The 20561-nt window shown below is 31.4% G+C and overlaps 3 protein-coding genes across 8 annotated transcripts in view; 2 read left to right on the top strand and 1 right to left on the bottom strand.

The window, feature by feature from the left end:
• The window catches only part of LOC145317039 (uncharacterized), a 79519-nt gene extending 74607 nt beyond the window's left edge, over positions 1–4912 (top strand). The window contains exons 13-19 of one of the 2 annotated variants that reach the window (XM_080157925.1): positions 1503–1534; positions 1782–1870; positions 2429–2504; positions 2874–2901; positions 4045–4083; positions 4587–4640; positions 4785–4912. In XM_080157925.1, the coding sequence (XP_080014051.1) occupies positions 1503–1534; positions 1782–1870; positions 2429–2504; positions 2874–2901; positions 4045–4083; positions 4587–4640; positions 4785–4832 (366 nt within the window). In that variant the 3' untranslated portion in view covers positions 4833–4912. The remainder of the gene's footprint in view (positions 1–1502; positions 1535–1781; positions 1871–2428; positions 2505–2873; positions 2902–4044; positions 4084–4586; positions 4641–4784) is intronic. The other variant, XM_080157916.1, reaches the window with a different exon arrangement.
• The window catches only part of shop (sulfite oxidase), a 102112-nt gene that overhangs the window by 74625 nt on the left and 6926 nt on the right, over positions 1–20561 (top strand). The window contains exons 2-3 of the mRNA XM_080157866.1: positions 19651–19750; positions 20277–20350. Of these exons, the coding sequence (XP_080013992.1) occupies positions 19684–19750; positions 20277–20350 (141 nt within the window). The 5' untranslated portion in view covers positions 19651–19683. The remainder of the gene's footprint in view (positions 1–19650; positions 19751–20276; positions 20351–20561) is intronic.
• LOC145317019 (eukaryotic translation initiation factor 3 subunit M-like) overlaps positions 6026–20561 on the bottom strand; it is a 91791-nt gene continuing 77255 nt past the window's right edge. The window contains exons 2-13 of one of the 5 annotated variants that reach the window (XR_013878845.1): positions 18625–18771; positions 17991–18117; positions 17548–17658; positions 17255–17346; positions 16020–16119; positions 15626–15732; positions 15228–15312; positions 10208–10277; positions 9852–9939; positions 8073–8211; positions 6658–7795; positions 6026–6387 (exon numbers count right to left, since the gene is read on the bottom strand). Coding sequence is in view for 1 of the 5 variants with exons in the window: in XM_080157888.1 (XP_080014014.1) it covers positions 7778–7795; positions 8073–8211; positions 9852–9939; positions 10208–10277; positions 15228–15312; positions 15626–15732; positions 16020–16119; positions 17255–17346; positions 17548–17658; positions 17991–18117; positions 18625–18662 (975 nt within the window). In the remaining 4 variants the exon portion in view is untranslated. Of the gene's footprint in view, positions 7796–8072; positions 8212–9851; positions 9940–10207; positions 10278–15227; positions 15313–15625; positions 15733–16019; positions 16120–17254; positions 17347–17547; positions 17659–17990; positions 18118–18624; positions 18772–20561 lie in introns of all 5 variants that reach the window. The other 4 variants (XR_013878849.1, XR_013878848.1, XR_013878850.1 and 1 more) reach the window with 4 other exon arrangements.

Raw genomic sequence — 20561 nt, 5'->3', positions numbered from 1 at the left:
TGTAACTAAATTAAGCATAAGAAATAAGTTAAACTTAAAAGTCTTTAAATCATTTGACTCTTTTCTCGTCTTGCACAACCAGTGGCATACACACCGATTCTGAAACCATTAGGGTGAAAAAAATTGGAAGGCAGACCTACCAAATTTCACATTTAAGGGGGTGTTGATACCCCTCTACTATACCGCACACTACTAAACAAACAACACTGAAAAGAAATCTGAGAGAACTGCCTAACATTCACTATTAAATCTCTGTGTATGCGCCTAGTCATACAATGTATAATTACATAAGATTGGATTAAATTCCAGGAAAACACTTAAACTCGTACGCCAAACTATAGGATTGTACTATAAAACAAAAATATATACTGCAATAAACGTGATATAAAAACAGTTTATATATTTCCCTTTCTAAGATAAATTAATATTTATTATCATCAGATTAAGAAATTGGAAAGGGAGAGACAAAGATTAATGAAAACAAAAAATATAAAAAAATACCAACTAAAAAATATTTGTTTAAGAAATTAAATAAGTATTAAATGTAAGACAAGAAAATAAGATGTTAGAGGAGTAAAAGATTCGAGAAAAAAAATTATATAATGCTCAGCATTTAAAAGGTACATCCTTATAAAATTGAATCAAATATAACTTTACAGCTGTTTGATTTTAACCATATTTATCCTTGACCCTGCAATAAATAAAATAGATATTAATGAAATAGGAAGCTTTAGTGTTAATCTTTTTCTACTTTTAATAAAAAGAACATATACCGTAAATATATGTATATTGTATAGTATAAAAAGAAAGGAACATGAGAGGTTATTTAATAAGAACTTATATAAAAAATAACTTGCTAAAGGGTGCAAAAAAGATGCGTAGATTTTTAAAATTTAAATTGCGCGGCTTGTGTTAATAGTAGAAAAATGTTACTCATTCCATTAGAACCGCTAATAAGTCTATTTATTGGAAATATAAAAACGAATCCTCTGCAACGTATGGTTAGGGAGCTACGTGTTAAAATGTCTCAACTGACGTAAAAATTGACTTGCGAGTAAATTTTAGAACATAATTAAAAATTAGAGAAGATATTTTTTTAAAAAGAGATGTCTACATTTTTAAATTTCAAATTGCGCGGCTTGTGTTAATAGTAGTAAAATGTTACGCATACCGTTAGAACTGCTATGAACTGTATTTTTTGGAAAATAAGAACGCTTCCTGTGCTACAAATAATCTAGGAGCTAGGTGGTAAAATGTCCCAAAATTTACTCGCAAGTAAAGTTTGAAGTCAGTTGGGACTCAAACACATAGCTCCTAAACTATGTGTAGCACAGGAATCGTTTTTATATTTCCTAAAAATAGACTTCTTAGCGGTTCTAACGGTATGTGCAACATTTTTCTACTATTAAATTTTAAAAATCTACGCATTTTTTTTGCAAACCCTTTAATTACTTATTAACTCCGGCAAGTAAAGATGATTATATGTAAATATGATGATTTAGATTTGTATGGGTATTCTTACTTCAGAACATAGGTATTTCCAGAAAATAATTTAGCATCTTGAATAAAAAGTAAAAGGATGTTCGTCTGTTCTATTGATGAGATCTAAAATGTGCTATGCTAATTTCAGAGGTTTGGTGTAGAAAGATCCAAAATCTGGCTGATATAGTATTGCTTAGTTTAGGTAAAGTTAGGAGAGACCCGCAGGGTGAGAACTCCTTATAGTAGCATAAAAAAGTGTTTTTTCACTTTCAAAGTTGGAAATTAATCTTATTATTTAGATCAAAGATTCAGAATACTGTGACAATTGGTTTGGTTTTGAGAGCTATGGTCGCGACAGCGCTACTATATGATCATCTCAGTGATGTAGGTTAGTTAAATCATTATTTTTAGTTGGGATACTTTGAGGAAGCATGCAAGAAATACAATGCTTTAACTGCTGAAAGACTACCACAAGTAGACCAAATAGTGTAGGGTTAGGCAGACATTCACAGACCAGGTCACACAGACACAGCAGTTTTATAAATGCTTATCATTAATACTTTAACAGCTTTCTTACAATATAACATAGGTTATACAATACATTGCAAAATAGTTTACTGTTCAATTTGTCTGCTTGTTTCTGAACACCTTTATGGTAGAAAAAAATCAGCACTATAAAGCCTTACGTTAAATATGTTTAAAAAAATAACTGATTTCGTTTTGTAGCAGAAATAAGGTATTGCCAAAAAGCGAAATAAATTATAATAATATGATAATTTGTGGGGGCAGATAAAAAGGTCGTTAATTCTACTAACAACAGATAAAAATAACGTATAGGTTTCGTTTTTTTTCTCTTCAGATTTCGTCGTTTGATGTATATATGTAGGCAAATACTCTAAAAATCTACAATCTACAAAAAATCTATAATCTTTAAACGTTTGTGCAGGCATGTTTGTGAAAAACTCTCCAATTGATGTGAAGAAAATTGTGAAAATTTTGGAGGCTGAGTCTGGAGGAGCCAGGTAAAGTATTCTTTGATACTTAAGATCTCGGAGCTAACTGCATACTATTATTCTGTAAGCCTCAGAGAGTTCAACCTTTTACAATTTTAAAAATCAGCTGGAAGTCTAAACCTCAACCGCTTTAGGCATTTCCATTTTTCACAACATTTGTAAAAGCATTTAAACGAATTTAAGTTTGAGGCAAAGTCGCGGCTGCCGAGCCCTGATTATAATTATTAAGGCCAATTTTAGGCAAAACTGATTTTTGAAGCTATTTTCTTTTCAAAGCCTGTCTGTCACCAAAATCAGTTAAACAAAGCCCAGCTCCGTTTTAATAACTCAAGATTTATGGAGACAATCCTGTTGAAAGTTAATTTTCTGTATTTTCAGGGGTCGAGCTGCAAGCATAGGTCAAAAGGTAAAAACTGTGTGTTTGATTTTAATCTACTCATTTTAAAAAGAGTATTCATAGTGTTATCCTAGTAAGTTTTATTTTGTCTGAAGCTTAAGATGTCGGAATGACTGGTCTGATTGAGTTATACTTTTCACAGAAGCTTAACATATATCTTAGGATGGCTTTAGGCTATTTTCTTTCTAATTTTATGACCCCTGGATTGTAGGGACGTAGCCACTAGTTGTCAATAAAAGGAAAAGCACTAAGTTAAACGGAAGAGATATAATGAAAGCATGGAAATCCTTATATTTTTCATATGAACTAACCGCTACGCTTTTAGAGGAATGGACATGCAGTAAATTAGCATAAATCTATTATGGGAAATATGTGACGCTTCCCTAAAATGGATAAATCAAGCGGTTTAGGGATTAGCGAGATTTAAACTGACCAACCCAAATCTTACTAAGATGTAATATACTAGTGACTGCGCCCCTAGCATCTAGGGGCTCTGTACTCGTAGATTGAAAAAAATAGCCTAATATCTTCCCACAAGACTTAAGTCATAAAATGTCTAAAAGCACTCTGGGAACTATGTGAATCTACCCTAAATTGGAGTTTTTAATCGGTTAAGTGGTTATTGAAATATTAAGATTCAGACAAGAAAACCCTTACTTATTTATATTATAGGTAGGGATGGCAATCCGTCCAATTTTTGGACCGTATTCGGATTCTTACATGAATCCGTCCAAAATAAATGGCGGATTCCGGAATCTAGCAATATTTTAAAAGGCTTTTTTAAATTTTATGTGCTTTATATGTCCTAAATATTAATGTTCTTGATGTTCTCTATAATTCACTTCCGAGAATCGAACCAGATTTTAAAAGGTTTTATATATAATGATGATAATCTTTGCCTTCCAAAAGGGGAATTGAAAGAAAAAACTCAAGACGCTAACTTTAGCCTAACAATTAAAAATTTGAATCCGCTATTAAAAAACGGATTCCGGATTCGGATTACAAAATTGACAAAAAATTTGGCGGATTCCGGATTCGGATTGCCAACCCTAATTATAGGATATACAAGAAAACCTAACTAGTTTGTATAAGACATGAAAAAAGGAATGTAACTATACTTAAATTTATTTGTCTAAAATTTTCAAATTTCAGAAGACTGGCATTAAAAGAGAAAGTGTCCAAGAAGTTGAGGTAAACTAAAACAAAACCATTCCAATATTTATTTATCAGAACTTTCTCGTGACCCGTAAGAAGTTTTGCAGTAATGAATGTCATAGGATCTACGGGTTCAGCGATCTCGGTCAGACATCATTGCTTCTTTTATATAGTAATTTGTCAAGTCAGTAATAACTATTTCCAGAAAGGCTCCTAATCTAATTAATTTACATTCTGGTTCTAGCATTACTATACTATCGTATCGTATTCTAGAAAATTTTCAAAAAAGATGAAATGATGGTTAATCAATTTCTATTATGTTGGCCTGACTAGTTGGTCCTAAAGGGCAAAAGAAAATATATATGAAAGCTAAAAGTTTTATCTTAAAAAATCCATTGCATTAGCACTGCCAGTACATTTTTAGCGAGACTCTACCACGAAAAAGCTCAACATTTTTTAATATTGAAATGTCAACATCAATTAAGACACCTTTTAAAATTCAAGACTTGGGCGGATAGTTAAATTAACTATTTTTTTAGATTCAAGCCAGAAATCTGTTAAGTGTTTTAAAATATTCAAACAAACATCTGAAGGTAAAATAAAATAAAAACAATCTAAATTTCAGTGTTCAAGTTTTCTTCTTAAATATTTTCTGTTCTTATATTTTTATACCTAAGTTGATTTTACTTTTAACAAAACATACCTAGATGTTTCGATGTAATGACTCTTTTTTTCAGGATAAATCATCACAGAGCATTCAAAACTTATTTTCAAGGATTTACTAATTTTAAAAAATCTTTTTAAAATTTTGTTTTTTTAATCTAATCAATTGCAAATAAAGATTTGTTTTAAAAATATTTTTTTTTTATAATTTGAACTGCATATCATCTTCTTATAAGTAGCTAATTCGTCTGTTAATGTATTTATTACAACATAAGATCTCATAGTAAACAAAAGTTTTAATAAATGAAAAAATGACTGTCGCTCCTAGCCTCTTTTCACAATACAAATAGTCAAATGTTATAAGGCCTATACCTTTTAGGCAAAACTGATTTTTGAAGCTATTTTCTTTTCAAAGCCTGTCTGTCACCAAAATCAGTTAAACAAAGCCCAGCTCCGTTTTAATAACTCAAGATTTATGGAGACAATCCTGTTGAAAGTTAATTTTCTGTATTTTCAGGGGTCGAGCTGCAAGCATAGGTCAAAAGGTAAAAACTGTGTGTTTGATTTTAATCTACTCATTTTAAAAAGAGTATTCATAGTGTTATCCTAGTAAGTTTTATTTTGTCTGAAGCTTAAGATGTCGGAATGACTGGTCTGATTGAGTTATACTTTTCACAGAAGCTTAACATATATCTTAGGATGGCTTTAGGCTATTTTCTTTCTAATTTTATGACCCCTGGATTGTAGGGACGTAGCCACTAGTTGTCAATAAAAGGAAAAGCACTAAGTTAAACGGAAGAGATATAATGAAAGCATGGAAATCCTTATATTTTTCATATGAACTAACCGCTACGCTTTTAGAGGAATGGACATGCAGTAAATTAGCATAAATCTATTATGGGAAATATGTGACGCTTCCCTAAAATGGATAAATCAAGCGGTTTAGGGATTAGCGAGATTTAAACTGACCAACCCAAATCTTACTAAGATCTTACTAAATCTTATAATTTGAACTGCATATCATCTTCTTATAAGTAGCTAATTCGTCCGTTAATGTATTTATTACAACATAAGATCTCATAGTAAACAAAAGTTTTAATAAATGAAAAAATGACTGTCGCTCCTAGCCTCTTTTCACAATACAAATAGTCAAATGTTATAAGGCCTATACCTATTAGTCTTTTAACCTGTGTCTGCAACTCTGATCAAATTTAAACATTTCCATTGTTTTATTTGCATGTAAGAGACATTGAGTGACATCTATCCCCTGGATATATTGTAGCATAACTAACAAAAAATTACAACAACTTCGAAGTTTTGTAGATAAATTGCTGATATATTTTATTATAAATATTTTAGTTATTATGCATTTTTTTCTGCCATACTAATTTAATTACTAATAATAATCACAAACAAAATATTTTTTTTACTTATCACAAACAATAATTCAATATTTTTCATGTTTTAATATCAAGTAAAATCAATTTAAGTGTGATGTTTTTTCCTTATTATAAAAACTCTTGTTATCTACTAGGTACTACAAAAAAAACAAAAAATGATTTTGACAAAATAATAAAAAGGAGGCTAACTTTTGACAATTAAAGTACAGAATGTATTTTTCATATTTTTGTACTCTAAATTAATATAAGATATTTATATATATCAATTCAATATTAACTACATTCAAAAATCGGGTCTACTTCAGTTCTCGGTAAAATATTGCTTTAATGGAACTTTACCCTTAAACCAAGTTGCTATGGGCCAACGGCCTAGTCGTTAAAATCGTAAGACTGTTTTATTACAATAATGTACAGAAAAATCCTCGCTGAAGAATAAACGCTACAAATATTATCAAATTTGATCTTCTAGCCACCCATACAGTTTATAGCTTTGTAGAAAGGTCAAATTGAAGCAATGTTTTTGTATGAACTTCAGTAGATCCAATACCCTATAAACCTGATCTATAATTATAAATATAATACATACATCAATTAATATATTCTCGACTTTGTTGTATTGCTTTCAGTTACAAAAACATTATTTTAGAAAATAAGAAATAAAAAATCGCTTGTGCCAATTTATACCTTATCAACGTTTAAATTAACGCCCAAAAATCTCCTTAATTTCCATCAGATTCAAACTGGTTCAAAATACCAAATATAAACCATGTCTGTCAAGAATTTATTTTTTACAAATTGTCTACAGAAACAAAAATGAAAATAAAGGCACAGTTTCTTTTTTAGCTAGTACATAACTAAGGTTTGCTATGGCCAATAAAAATTTTATGAAACCTATCATTTTTCACATAAGTATCCGCAGACAATCATCCCAGAAATATAATATTATTTTGTAAAATATTATACATACAAATATATTTAAATTTTACGTTAAACATATTAACAATTAACTTTTTATATAAAACTTAACAAAGACTAGAAAGTTTAACAATGCCGTTTTCACTTGGCAAAAACTATTTTGCCTTCTCTTCACACGTAAACATTTGATTTATTTCAGTACTTTAATCTACATATTGAGTTGTTAAGTTTCTTAATTAGGAACAGTTTTGGAGGTACAAGGTTCGAGTCTACCCACACCTTGTAATTTGAAAAGCTTCTATGCATTACTTACTTATACAATACATGGATAGCATAGCTTAAAGTAGGACACCTGCGATAATCAGTTCGTGGTTAGAAAATCAGGCATATGCCCAACTTTAGTTCATCCTAATTAATTGAAATAATTAAACATTAAGCCAAACAGTGCGATTAATTAAAACATTGTTATATCATTTATATATGAACCCATAGAAAATATTTATGCTTCAAACATTTTAATATTTTAGGTCGACATTTGTTCATTTTAATTTTCGGTTTTGGAATGAAAACAGGGCAACGCTTTAAAGTACTGAAATAAATATAATATTTGCATAACTTTATTCTTACTGTAACTGTATAGGACGTTACTGGTAATAATGACTATTTTCTTTATAGTTCTTCTATCAATCATCATTTCTGTTGTACATAGTACATAATTTAACAAAAAATGAGCTCTTTTTTCTCTCCATCTGTTACCATCGTACTTCATCCTAAGACAATAAGAAATATTAAGTTTTATAAAAACAATTGTGTTAACTTAATTTAACTAGTAAGATAGAGGAATATCCAAGTCAAGTGTAGCTAGATAGGTAGGTGATCAATGTACCTAAATACTCTCATAGTATCAAGCAATTATTTTCAGTCATTTAAAATTAAGTTAGAAATCTTCTTTTTTTCCTCTAAAAATAAAAATATGCTACATTTAAAGCCACTCATATTTTCTTAAAGAACCGAGTTAAACTGTTTCTTAGATCATGTAGTACAAACCTTATAAGCTGGAAGAACACTCATTTTCTTAACAGATTCATAGCCGAGGATAATGGCAAGACTGTAAATACTTGAGCTAGTCATACGAGCTGTCAACCCCTTGCTAAAGATTCTCAGTCTTTCTGTTGCCCATAGAAACCTAAATATTAAATAAAAATCTCTTTATAGTAAAGTAATTTTATAAGAGTACTAGGGTAAGGGGGGGGAAGTTTCGGTAAGGGGCTATTCTCGGTAATTTCGACCTACCTTCATTAAATGACCTTTTTCTCCATGTTCCTTTCAAATGACAGAAAAAAACATAAAAGCAAATTTGTTCCTTATTAAATTGCCTACAAAAAAGTATACAATGAATTTTTTGTGAGATGAATATTAAGGGTACTTATTGGGTCTCAAAGTTGGACGAAAAATTTTTTTTTTCCAAACATTTTTTAGTAGGTGTGTAAAGATCGACCTACACAAAAATTGGTAAGACCTAGAGCTGATCTGAAAAACTTTTTGAACTAGAAGTTGCCCGCTTTTTCCAAATCCGTTGAGAGCTTTAAAATCGGGTTAATATTTTTTTCAAAAATGACCAAAGTTGGCGCCGGGGGAAAAATCGGTAATTTCAAAAGAAATTAAAATTCAACTTTTAAGGTCATGTTTTCATGTTTTCTTTTGTCAAATCTATTATTCCATATTGACTTTTTAAGAATTAGGCCTAAAAATGAATAGAACAGATAAAAAACAAAAAAAAAATTTATTTTATTTTTTGAATCAAAATTTTGCGAGGAAAAAATCAAAATTTCTGGTCCTTTGAAAAAAAAATATTTTTGACATAGGAGGAATAGTCTGATCTTTATGAATTTTTTTTGTGGTTAATCCCAATCACCTATACTAATTATGATTTATTACGCTTGTTTGGTCGTTTGGCCTTTTTTCATCGATTTTTTTAAGGTTAAAATGTAGTCAAGATTTTTTGCAAAGATGACACTTTTGCTTCAAATTCAATTTTTGAGGTCAATTTTTAATCAATTTTCATGTTTTTTGGGCTAAATCTATAGTTCAATGTGAGCTTTTTTAGGATCAGGCCTAAAAAGTAATAAAATACGTTTTTTTCTTATATTAATTTTAAGTTTTTTAAAAAAAATTTTTCGAAAAAAAAAATCGAAAATTCGCGTCTTTCAAAAAAATTCATTTTTAACATAGAAGGAATAGTCCGATCATTATGAAACTTTTTGTGGATAATCCCTATAACCTATACTAATTATGATTATTTATGTTCGACTGGCCGTTTGGCCGTTTTTCATCGATTTTTTTTAGGTTGAAAAAAATTACCGATATTTCCCCCGGTGGTGGGGAAATATCGGTAACTTTTTTGCGGTCAATTTCGGCCAACTTCTAAAAGTCCTAGGATAATGTCCTTTTAGGACCTGATAGTCCTTTCCGTAAGCTTTCTACTGGTCTTGGTTTCATTTGAAAATATTAATATTTACCCCATTTTTTTTCAAAAAAAACGAAAAAAAACCGAAATTTCCCCCCCCTTACCCTACAATTTTTTTCAAGTCAAATTCTGATTAAATCTTTTTATTACATAATCCTGTCTGATATTTATCTTACAAGCATTTATTTATTTGTTGAAAAAATGTACAAGGACAATCTATTCTACATAGTTTCCAGTCCAGAACTCCTCATGATCTGTATTTTAGCCATAATGTAACCACACGTCCATCATAGTGTATGTGTATGTACACAGGATAAAGTTAGGTATGATGTAACTACGCTGTTAAAACAAGTAGATACCTGATAGTTTCTGGTATAGACCTTCTTTGCACTTGAACCCTAGTTCTCACAAGGTCCATGGGGTTTGTTATTATTGAAGTCGTGCATCCTAACAAAAGAAATAGGTTTAATGTCCTAAATAAAATAATTTCTTTTTTTATTGCTATAATAAGGTACTTGTAGATAAATTACAACCCTGAAAGAATGTTATTGATATTCTATATGCTTAATTGTCATTCTACCTATACTTTTTAAATTCTATTTTGTCCTACTCTTAGTAATACTCGTTGCATAACTTGATATTTTTCAACTGTTTAGCAGACTATCTGCAAAAAAGGAAGGCTGTCTGTCTATCATATATTTATCTATCCACATACCTGACATAACAGCAGCTACACATTGTGTTCCAGTATGAGGGAGTAAGGGAGGCAACGTGGTCAATATTTCCTAAATGATTTTATAGCTTTAAATGATGAGTTGAATTTGGTGTATTTCCTTTGTTGGTCCAAACGGTTAGAAAGATCTTTGGACAAACTGAATTTATGAATAAGCAGAGAACTATATTTTACTTGATATCGAATACTTATTTAATGTTTTTGTCTTTCTTTAACATTGTAATGTAAAAGATAAGGTTAATATACTAATACTTTTGATCAAGACACCAATAATTTCATTTTAATTGTTTTTTGTTTAATAGGTACCTATTGAAAACAAACAGACATGATAGAATTATTTAATTGATTATGCTTAATAAAATAGTTAAATAAGTAAAATGTTAAAAGCGTTAATTATTAATATTACATCTTAAATGTAAGCACATTGGCAGATTTAAAACAAATTGACAGCAGAAAATTTGGAGTTTCCCCTCATAAAGCATTGTTGAGTACAGACCACCTTTATGATCTATACGTTTGTCATTTTATAACAAGGGTAAAAAGGTATAGTAATATTTTAGTTTTATTGTATACCTAACCTACACCTTTATTTTTTTATTACTTTAGGCAGATTAGGTACTGTGTAGACCAACAGGTTTAGAGCAACCACAGTGATTAGGCAAGGGAATTAAATTCAACCTCTCCTTTTGTTCAAAAATAAGGAGAAGGTCAAGTGCTTGACAGTCATTTAAATGAAAGGAGGGTAGTGCGGGGTTAATGCGGTAGGGGGGTCTAATTCCGGTCACTCGACCAACTTTTTAAAAACAGTTTTTTAACGGTGTTCTAAACGTTTGCGAGAGATCTTCAGAAAAGCAAAGCTGTAGTTTATTGCCTATACTTTCATTTCTTACTTCAGCAAATTTTTGTCAGATCACTCCTTCTGTGATTTTTTTGCCCTCAAAAAGTTGCAAAAAAGGGGGGGGGCGAAAGTGACACTTTTTGAAACCAAAACTAAGAGTCAACAAAGGAACTGAACTAAAAAAAGGGTTACAGGTCTGAGATTTTGCATGGCAGTTGCTTTATAGGGGTACAATATGGAACTGTGAAGAAACGGCGGCGCAACCGCCGAAAACCGCCGTTTCCCGCCGTAATTTTTGTTGCCTTTTCTCGGCGGTTTTCGGCGGTTGCGCCGCCGTTTTTTCACAGTTCCATATTGTACCCCTATAAAGCAACTGCCATGCAAAATGTCAGACCTGTAACACTTTTTTTAGTTGAGTTCCTTTGACTTTTAGTTTTGGTTTCAAAAAGTGTCACTTTCGCCCCCCCCCCTTTGCAAAAAAAAATTTCAAAATAGGCCATGTTCAATCTAAAATTGTGAAAAAATGGTAAGTCCTATCGACCCCCGCACTATGGGCAAATCAAAAACATTAACTTTTTTTCTCACATTTTCTCAAAAAAATTTTGACACCATTTTGTAGCTTAGATTATGAGGAATTAACTTTACTTAAGGCATTTTTCTCGGTTTTGCCGACTAACAGAGTTATTAGTGCCTAAAAATACTCATTAAAATTATATATTTCGTAAGAAAAATAAAAGTAAGACGATGTATGTCGTAGCATCTATGTAATACATAAATATATATACATATATATGCATATGTATATATGTTCATATGACCGTCAACATATGTTTCAGAGGGAATATAATGTAAGCTTGATAAGGATTTGGAATACTAATACTCATACTATTAGGGAAGGGGGGGAAATACTTGAGAGTATGTGCTTAAAATATAACTAAAAAAATTGCATTTATAATATGTTTCCTAAAAAAAGACGAATATTTTTGCATTATATGATAAATCCAAAAAAAAGACATTTTTGCTTTAAACATGAATAGGTACTTCGGTAAGTATTGTTGAATTATTATTTTAGAGCAAATACATATAACAGATACATAATAATACTTATACAAACTCGTATTTGTTGAATTAAGTATTTTTACTATTATTTAAAGTGTACACTTTTGGGATGATTGATTATTGGAACAGAGTATTTTTACTGGTTATTTTATTGTGACCAGAATTATAAGCAAAGCTAAGGTTTTTTTACCTTTATTGCCAATAAACCATTCTATCACTTTCAAACTTTGGGTATTATTGATTTTCTTGCAGATTGGATTGAACGCCATTATTACTTCTTTAATTCTACATCTGTTATTTAGTTTCCTTTCTTAATCTCCTGGAGTGGTCATAAATTCCTTTATATCACTTTACAACAAAGGATGAGGAAATAAAATCATTAATCTTTATCAATATGATTCTCATTTCCTTGCTTACACCTTGACATTTATTCATTATTTTGAATTCACGGTGACATTGTTTTGTAAACAGCAATTGTTTAAATGAAATTAAATAACTTAATTTAGTGAATATTATTAAGCAATACTACAAACTAACAATCTAAATATACTCATTGTAAAATGAGTTTCTATTGATGTTTATGTTACTTTGAGGGTGAGGGACCTAGTTTACATAATCAAAAAGATTTATTCCATTTTCTCTAAAAATTAAAAATTTGCTGTTTTGCAAGATCACCGAAGTTTCTGAGGTATTGGTGACCGTAGTGTGATAGGCTATTAGTGGAATAAATTTGAGTAAAATCTTCGAACTTATGGGATAGTAAAGGGTAGGGGTAATTTGGAGGTGTTTATTTTTAATCCTTCAATAATGCTTTTTCAAAATTCGAAGCTTTTCCATATGTAGTGTCCATCCGTATGTAATGTACAGCTCCTATACTTAATCTAAGCATTTGGAAATTAGTATTGTCCTATCAATTTTAAACTTAGCATGATGATTCCTGTATCAATTAAATACAAATAACTACAGCTATTTTAATAATATCCTTTTTTTATGATGATTTTTAAAGACAGTCTAAATAACCTTTTTTTTATTGATATGCTATATAATGAGTTTATCACAAATAAAGTATACCCCAATAAATTTAATCTGTAATTCTGATTGGTTTAATGCATCCTAATGTCCCTTCTGTCATTTCTGTTTAAATTGCCGCCTTTAATATTTTATTACACATCCCAATAAAAAGAAAACCCCTTTCATAAAACTCGCCAATTAGTCAGTTATTGGCGGCTTAATTTACAAATTAACACCTTTTAATTGAATATGAATAAACAATATGAATGTGTGAAACTTTTCCAACCCAAATCTTCTTATATAATCCCCGGGCCCTACATTATTCCGTCTGCTACTGAAGCTGTTCACATATTCCCTACAGGCAACTATGAAAATTTAAATATCGTCGTCAACGGTAAAAACTTATAAAAAAATAAAAATCGATTTTTTTATGTAAAAATAATAATTTTTATATTTTTTTAAATGTTTAATCAAACTAGAAGAAATTTGCTAACCTATAGTGCATATTTCATCCACCAAAGTATAACAGGAAAAAAATGACAAAATTTGCTATTTTTTGCCCATAGTGCCCCGGGTTTTTGTAAAATGAAAGATATGGCATTCATTTATCGTTTGCAATTGGAGGCATTGTTCTAATTTTTTCATAATTTTTTTTTCGTCTCAAAAAAAGGGTCTATTCCGGTCACTTTTTTTACTTTTTTTTATTACTGTATTTATAACTGTATAATACCCTAATGTTTTATTTAGGTGATCTGGAAGCATAAACAACCTAAATGCATGACCTAAGCTTTAATCATTGCATTGCCTGTTGTGTGATGTACATTACTAGTCATTTTACTGCTTGTATTATGTCATGTTTTGTTGCCTAAGCTTTTCAATTTGTAAAGACATTAAAAATTTTTCAGACACATTTTTATAGTAATGGGAAGAGTATATCACCCAAAGGAACGCCTTAAATATTTCCCTGAAGATGTATCAGCTGCATTGGCTCATGTGAGAAGGGGTATGTCTATTAGAAAGACTGCTAGAAGATTTAAAATTCCATATGAAACCCTTGCATCTTTTTTGTATAAGAGGGTGTTCGCGATTTTTGCGCGGTTTGGATTTTTTATGTCAAATCGGCTAGGATTAAGCTAGAAAGGTGTTTAAGGTGTCTATTGAAAGCTCTTTGCATGTCCTAACAAAAGCTACCCAGGATATGGGTTCTATCTCCAGGATTTAGAGTACATATTCAAGATTTTGCATTTTCAAAATTCCTGTTGCATAAAATGTGTTAAAATATTAGATCTAGACCCCATATCATTTCGAGTTAATTGTCAGGCATGTAATTTTGCATCTTTAGACACCTTAACCACCCTTGTAGGTCAATCCTAGCCAATTTGAGACAAGAAAAAATGTATCAAAAACTGCTGTCAAAACTGGCAGGATTTTTAAAATTAAAAATTTTTTAGGAAAAAATCACTTTTTTCAAGAAATTCCAAGACCTGCGAATCAGAAATTGCCTCTAATTTATGTATAAAGCTTAAAAAAAACCTAATCATATAATAAAAAGTATGATTTTTTAAAAAAAGTTTGCATGAAAAAAATCGATGTTTTTTTTTGCGATTTTACCGACTTTTTTAAAATGGGCAAAATGTGGTCAAAAAATTGTCTGATCTGCATGCGACTAGTACCGTTAGAAAGCTAATGACCTCAGCTTTCTACTCATAGTTTAAAATGTTTTAAAAATATTTTAAGGGGGTGTTCCACCCCCCCAAAGTCAACTGACCGAAATAGCCCCACCGGTGGGGTTATTCCGGTATAGGCCAACCGCCGCCCTTAAAACCGATTTTTGACCGACTTCTAGTTGCGAGATCTTAATGGGACCAAGACAGGCTTCTTCGTTATTGCCATATCGTTCATTTGCACTCTTAAAAACCGAAAAAGTTTTTTGGGAAGTATGATTTTTTTTAAGTTGAAGCAAAAAATTGACCGGAATAACCCCGCACTACCCGACTGAAAATTAACGATCATGTTCGTTTAGTTTCTTTACTGCTTATATATTAGGTACCATTCAAAAAAATATTTATGAACATTGTCATAAAAAAATCTAACCTGATATAACTGATAAAAGGTCCACCAAGCCGCACTACTAGGCACATAGTTGGCTAAACTTGCCAAATATCCGCGGTAAAATCCCCTGCAGTAAAATAACTTAAACTTAAAATTCATTTAAATGTACCACCTTTTGATTTGATTTTTTGACCATGGTAAATTGGTATATATTTTCCATAATCCCATCCCCCAAATTTAAAATAAGAATATTTCCCCCTTTTTTAAGTACCTATGTAAATTAGGGAAAGAAATTGAGATGGGTAGAGGGAAAGAAATCTATATAGGTAAGAAATAATGGTACGTTTTTGCATACGCTTCACGCCAATTCAAATGTATTTTAATCGAAGCTACCTATTTGTGGCCGAAGTATGGCAGATGCTGTTGCAAAAAATGTTTACCTAAAACCATCTCTGTAGTAGATGGTCCTAGTGACGTCCCACGTGATCTGACTTTTGGTTCTACCTTCGGTTTTTATTGCTAAAGGATTTGCCGAAACTGATTTTCCCTAAACAAGAAAAAAACATTATGCACACATGCATTGTAAGGTTAAGGAGAAGTGTAGCTCAGAATGTTAAAAATTAGATGCTTGCTTGAAATTTTTACTTTTTCTTTTAAAAACTAAAATTAAAACAGGAGGGGATCTACTCCCCCCCCCCCCCCCCCTCACACCTCAAATGCACCCAGAGGTCTCTAGGGGTGTGGTTGCTAATATTAAATATTTCAGGCAGAAAATCAACAACCCATGCACCAATTGAGTTTTTTAAAGCAGCTTCGTTACCAAAATGTTGTTACCTGTTTAGAGACCAGGCCTAATATCATAAGATGTTGTGAAATGACATCAAAAGGAACAATGATAGTCTGACCAACCAAGCTTGCACATGATCCACCAACTAACAATATTTACAAGCTTAACGTAAATACTAAATGAACTTTGTGTCCTGAGAAATCTAAAGACATGATTTTTACAAAGGGGGGGGGGGGGGCGAAAGTGACACTTTTTGAAACCAAAACTAAAAGTCAAAGGAACTCAACTAAAAAAAGAGTTACAGGTCTGACATTTTGCATTGCAGTTGCTTTATAGGGGTACAATATGGAACTGTGAAGAAACGGCGGCGCAACCGCCGAAAACCGCCGAGAAAAGGCAACAAAAATTACGGCGGGAAACGGCGGTTTTCGGCGGTTGCGCCGCCGTTTCTTCACAGTTCCATATTGTACCCCTATAAAGCAACTGCCATGCAAAATCTCAGACCTGTAACTCTTTTTTTTAGTTGAGTTCCTTTGTTGACTCTTAGTTTTGGTTTCAAAAAGTGTCACTTTCGCCCCCCCCCCCCCCCTTTTATGGTAGCTTTTGTAAATTATCTTTAACATGTTTTATGTTATTTTGATCATGGGTTAGGTCAATAATCTCAAAGAAATTGTTTAAGGGGCACCATAGCTCTGTGGTAACGCACTGAGCTACGGTGATGAGAATTCGAGTTCAAATCCACTCGTGTTGCAATCACAACATGTTGTCTCAAATTCTCCAATGTGGATTCACCCAACCTCCCCCAGTTGCGTTAGAAGGGAGATTGTTAGGTAGTTTGGATGCATAAGAATCAAGTGTATAATACCAACACATCCCTTAATCCCAGGCTCCTCTGAGGAGAATGTCATTCATTACGAATTTACGGTGACGTAATCTGGGACACCTGCCATACTCAAAATCGGCGAGGGTGAGGTAATAACGAGGAGCTCTCATGAGACAGCGTGTCAAGTCATACTTGAACGTGGAGCTTAAGCTGGCCCTTACGGCTATACAAAAGTGTCTCAACCCATAAGAAACTATGGCTAATCGAACAAAAAAAAAGAAATTGTTGATATGATTATAATGCTAGATCATAAAAAAAAGGAGATTGTGGGATAACCTGACACTCCTATCTATGGGAAATGTATTAGAGCATTGGGGGGAAAAAGGTTAATACTTATCATATTTAAGACAGTAGTTTTCAGATTTTTTTTCTCATGAACACAATAAGCTTTAAATTCCTGAAGATTTGATTTTTGGGTTTGTTACTCCATTTTTATCCAGGATATGTCTGACTCCTTCGTAGGTGGATACATAACATATTCCAGACACCACCTAAAACACATTATCTTTTGAAGTAGATAGGTACCTACTTGATTTTAAATTAATTAAGTTTTCTAATTATTTTCTTCAAAACTTTGTTTCCTGGATACATTGTCATTTGAATGCTTGGACAGAAAATTGGCTGTTATGCCTGAAATTAGTGTTTCCACTAAAAGTCCTCGCCCGTACTACGTAATTTAAAAACAAACTTACCTGGAAACAGCTGATCCAAAATCCTCTGTAGAGTCCTTTGACACCCTCGTGCTGTAAAATCTTGCGGAAAGCATCAAAAGTTCCGCTATATATGGCATTGTGATGTTGAACCTAAAATAATATCTAAAATTCATATAAAATAGCTTTTGAATAACAAAGAAACATACAAGAGCATCAAAATATATATTCCAATGAAGACTAGAGGTTTTAATGTAAATTAAGTGATCCTGACTTTATTCAGATGAACTAACAGAAAAATTAATAATGGTTATCAATACACAATTGCACTACATGCACTGTAAAGGAGAACTCTTAAAGGATGGTTAGCAAGCGCATTCGGTACACTTAAGTACACAAACACAGTTCCTGTTACTTTAATTGTATAATAATTAATCAGTTAAAGTCGTGTCTTAAGTTGAAACGTAAACCTAGCAATAAAATACCTGTAATCTGGTTCTAACAAGTGTCAAAGGATACAGAAAACATCTGACAGTGAAGGAAGACATCATCGAGTAAGGATAAAATTTCCGTTTGTCCAACATCTCCCACTCGATTGTTCGGATTGGTCCCCTAAAATTAAACATTGTTGTACAAATAATCAGAAAGCAAATTAAAATTTCTGCATCTAGATGAATGCTTTTAAGATATCCATCCTTTAAGAAAAAAATGAAAATCTTTCCTACGTTCAAAATTAGTTTTAAACATATATCTAAATCGAGAAGTCTATCCTTATCTGACCCGTGCTTTTAAAGGTGCTCTTAAGGCAATTACACAAATAAATAGCATTAAAACCATAGATACAAATTAGTTATGGGACAATAAAATATTCTCTCATCAATGTCTGTAAATATCATCTAAAAAGAATTATACCTAGTATAATAATTTTCGGATTAAATGATTTGAGGAAAGAATTTTATCTTTCCTCTTTTATCTATTTATAAAAATATGTACTTTCAAATTCAAAATTGATCTTGAAGTAAAAAAAGGATATGATCAAGTACTTTAATTGCAGAGGGCGGACTCACCAAGCTTTTACAAACTATAAATGCAGGCATAAAAAGTAAGTTCATAAAGTACCTGTGGGAATTAGGTAGGGAAGCAGTAAGACTCCCCATTTCTCTTTTTCTTTGTTATCTGTTAAAGCCCAAGAAAAATAAAGATTTTTGTCCAAATAAATTATTTTTTTCTCTTTTATTTAACTGATTATCTGTCATTTTACATTCTTAAATATAAAATTTATATAATTAGGATAAAAACTGACGTTTAAGTACAAATAATCAAAAAATGTTCCCAAGAAATGATAAAAAACGCTTTTATAATCCATTGAGCACGCATACCGCGTTCTCTTACGAAGCTCATATAAGTATTTAACCCAATAGGGAAGAAAAGATATTTTTTATGGTAGCTGTAGCATAATTTCATTGGCTTCGCCCTTTCATATAGGGACTTTTAAAGTTGGAGAGATGGAGCAGATACGTAGTCATTCGTCCCATTATGTCTTTTGCCAATTGTTAGTCTTTTAGATCTTTTGTCATATTAGGTCTTGTCCTAATAGATATTTTATCAAATAAGGTCATGTGAAAATATATGAAAAATATATATGTGAAAATCTTGTCGAACATGAAAAAACTAAATCATTTAGTAATTACATACGAACTTTCTAAAGACTTAAAACCATTTTGTAAAAATGTTTGTAATATAAGGTTTGGCGGTCTTAATTGGAAATATTAATGTAATATCATTATTTTTTAGACAAGGAAACAAATAAACGTTAAATTACAAAAACACCTGTATCTAACTTTAAAAATTCCGAATTAATACTTTTATAAATAATTGCAAAAAATCGTTCAAAAAGTGCTTTACTTATCAGAAAAACACAATCCATCAATAACAAACAAAAAACTTGTTGCTATTTCCAAAAGTTGCGTGATCAAAACAAAATAGTAAAACAGTTTTTTTCCAGTTATTTTTCACACGAATAATACGATCCAAAGTGGGTTAAAAAGTACGCGTTCGCTAATGCATACAATTTAACAGGCCTTGACGCTTATTTTACGTACTAAGCTAAGCGCGTCTCTTTCAAGTCATATTTTTCTGTTTCAGTATTTGAATTTGATAGGAAGTTAAAATAAAAAGATGAGGTCTCATTCAATTGTCCTGAGATCTGTTAAGAATTTAAAAACTAGAGTAACTGGATTACAAGGTAAATTCATTAAATAATTGTGTAGGTATTCATTGCCTATTATGTTTATATGCCTTCTTTTGGTGTCATTCGTCCTCTTGATCAGAAAATGCATTTTCTCGCTTTTTAAAGGTTCTTTTATTAATTTCTTTTGCATGTCTCATTGTTACAATTATATGAATAAAGGTTAGTTTAAGATGCGTTATTATATAAATTAGGTATTATCTAAAGTAGGTGGGTTTATAATGAAAAAAAAATTAACCCTTAACAGTCGGGCCCCTTGCCGCACCTTAAACGGTCGAGGGGGGGGGGGGGGGGGCGTTCAAAAATTCTGACTCCATTTAGGAAGCTTCATATTTCTCGCGATTGTTTAAGGTAATATTATTGTGAGATCTTTGGGTGGTTTCATGCCATTTTCTCAATCCACATTTTAATATAAAATTACAATTCACTGAGGGCACAACCTATAGTTTGAGTAAATATACTTGCTTCTTCCTTCAACTTCCAGCAACTAGACAGTTTTTCATAATTTTATCTTGCTTCTAAGGATCTGCCGCATTTTCCAAGTTTTCTGGAAATGAGGGCCATTACAATGGAGGAGAGGATAACGGTGAATGGAAGGTAAGTTTACATCCAATGCATTTGAACTTCTATGAGTAAATACAGATTTTTTCCTATTCCACGATTTTTATCCATTTAAGCTTACATACACCTACCTAAATGAAAGAATTTTATTTTTTTACCATGTGGTTTTCAAAATATTCGACTTAAAAATACCATTAGTGATATTTTCTTAAAGATGTAATATTTTTTATCAAGACATCATTGTAAA

This window comes from Acartia tonsa, chromosome 1, assembly GCF_053477335.1.
Source record: "Acartia tonsa isolate MP-2025a chromosome 1, ASM5347733v1, whole genome shotgun sequence".
NCBI lineage: Eukaryota > Metazoa > Arthropoda > Copepoda > Calanoida > Acartiidae > Acartia > Acartia tonsa.
The sequence above is the reverse complement of the archived record's forward strand: the minus strand, read 5'-3'. Positions and strand labels throughout refer to the sequence as shown.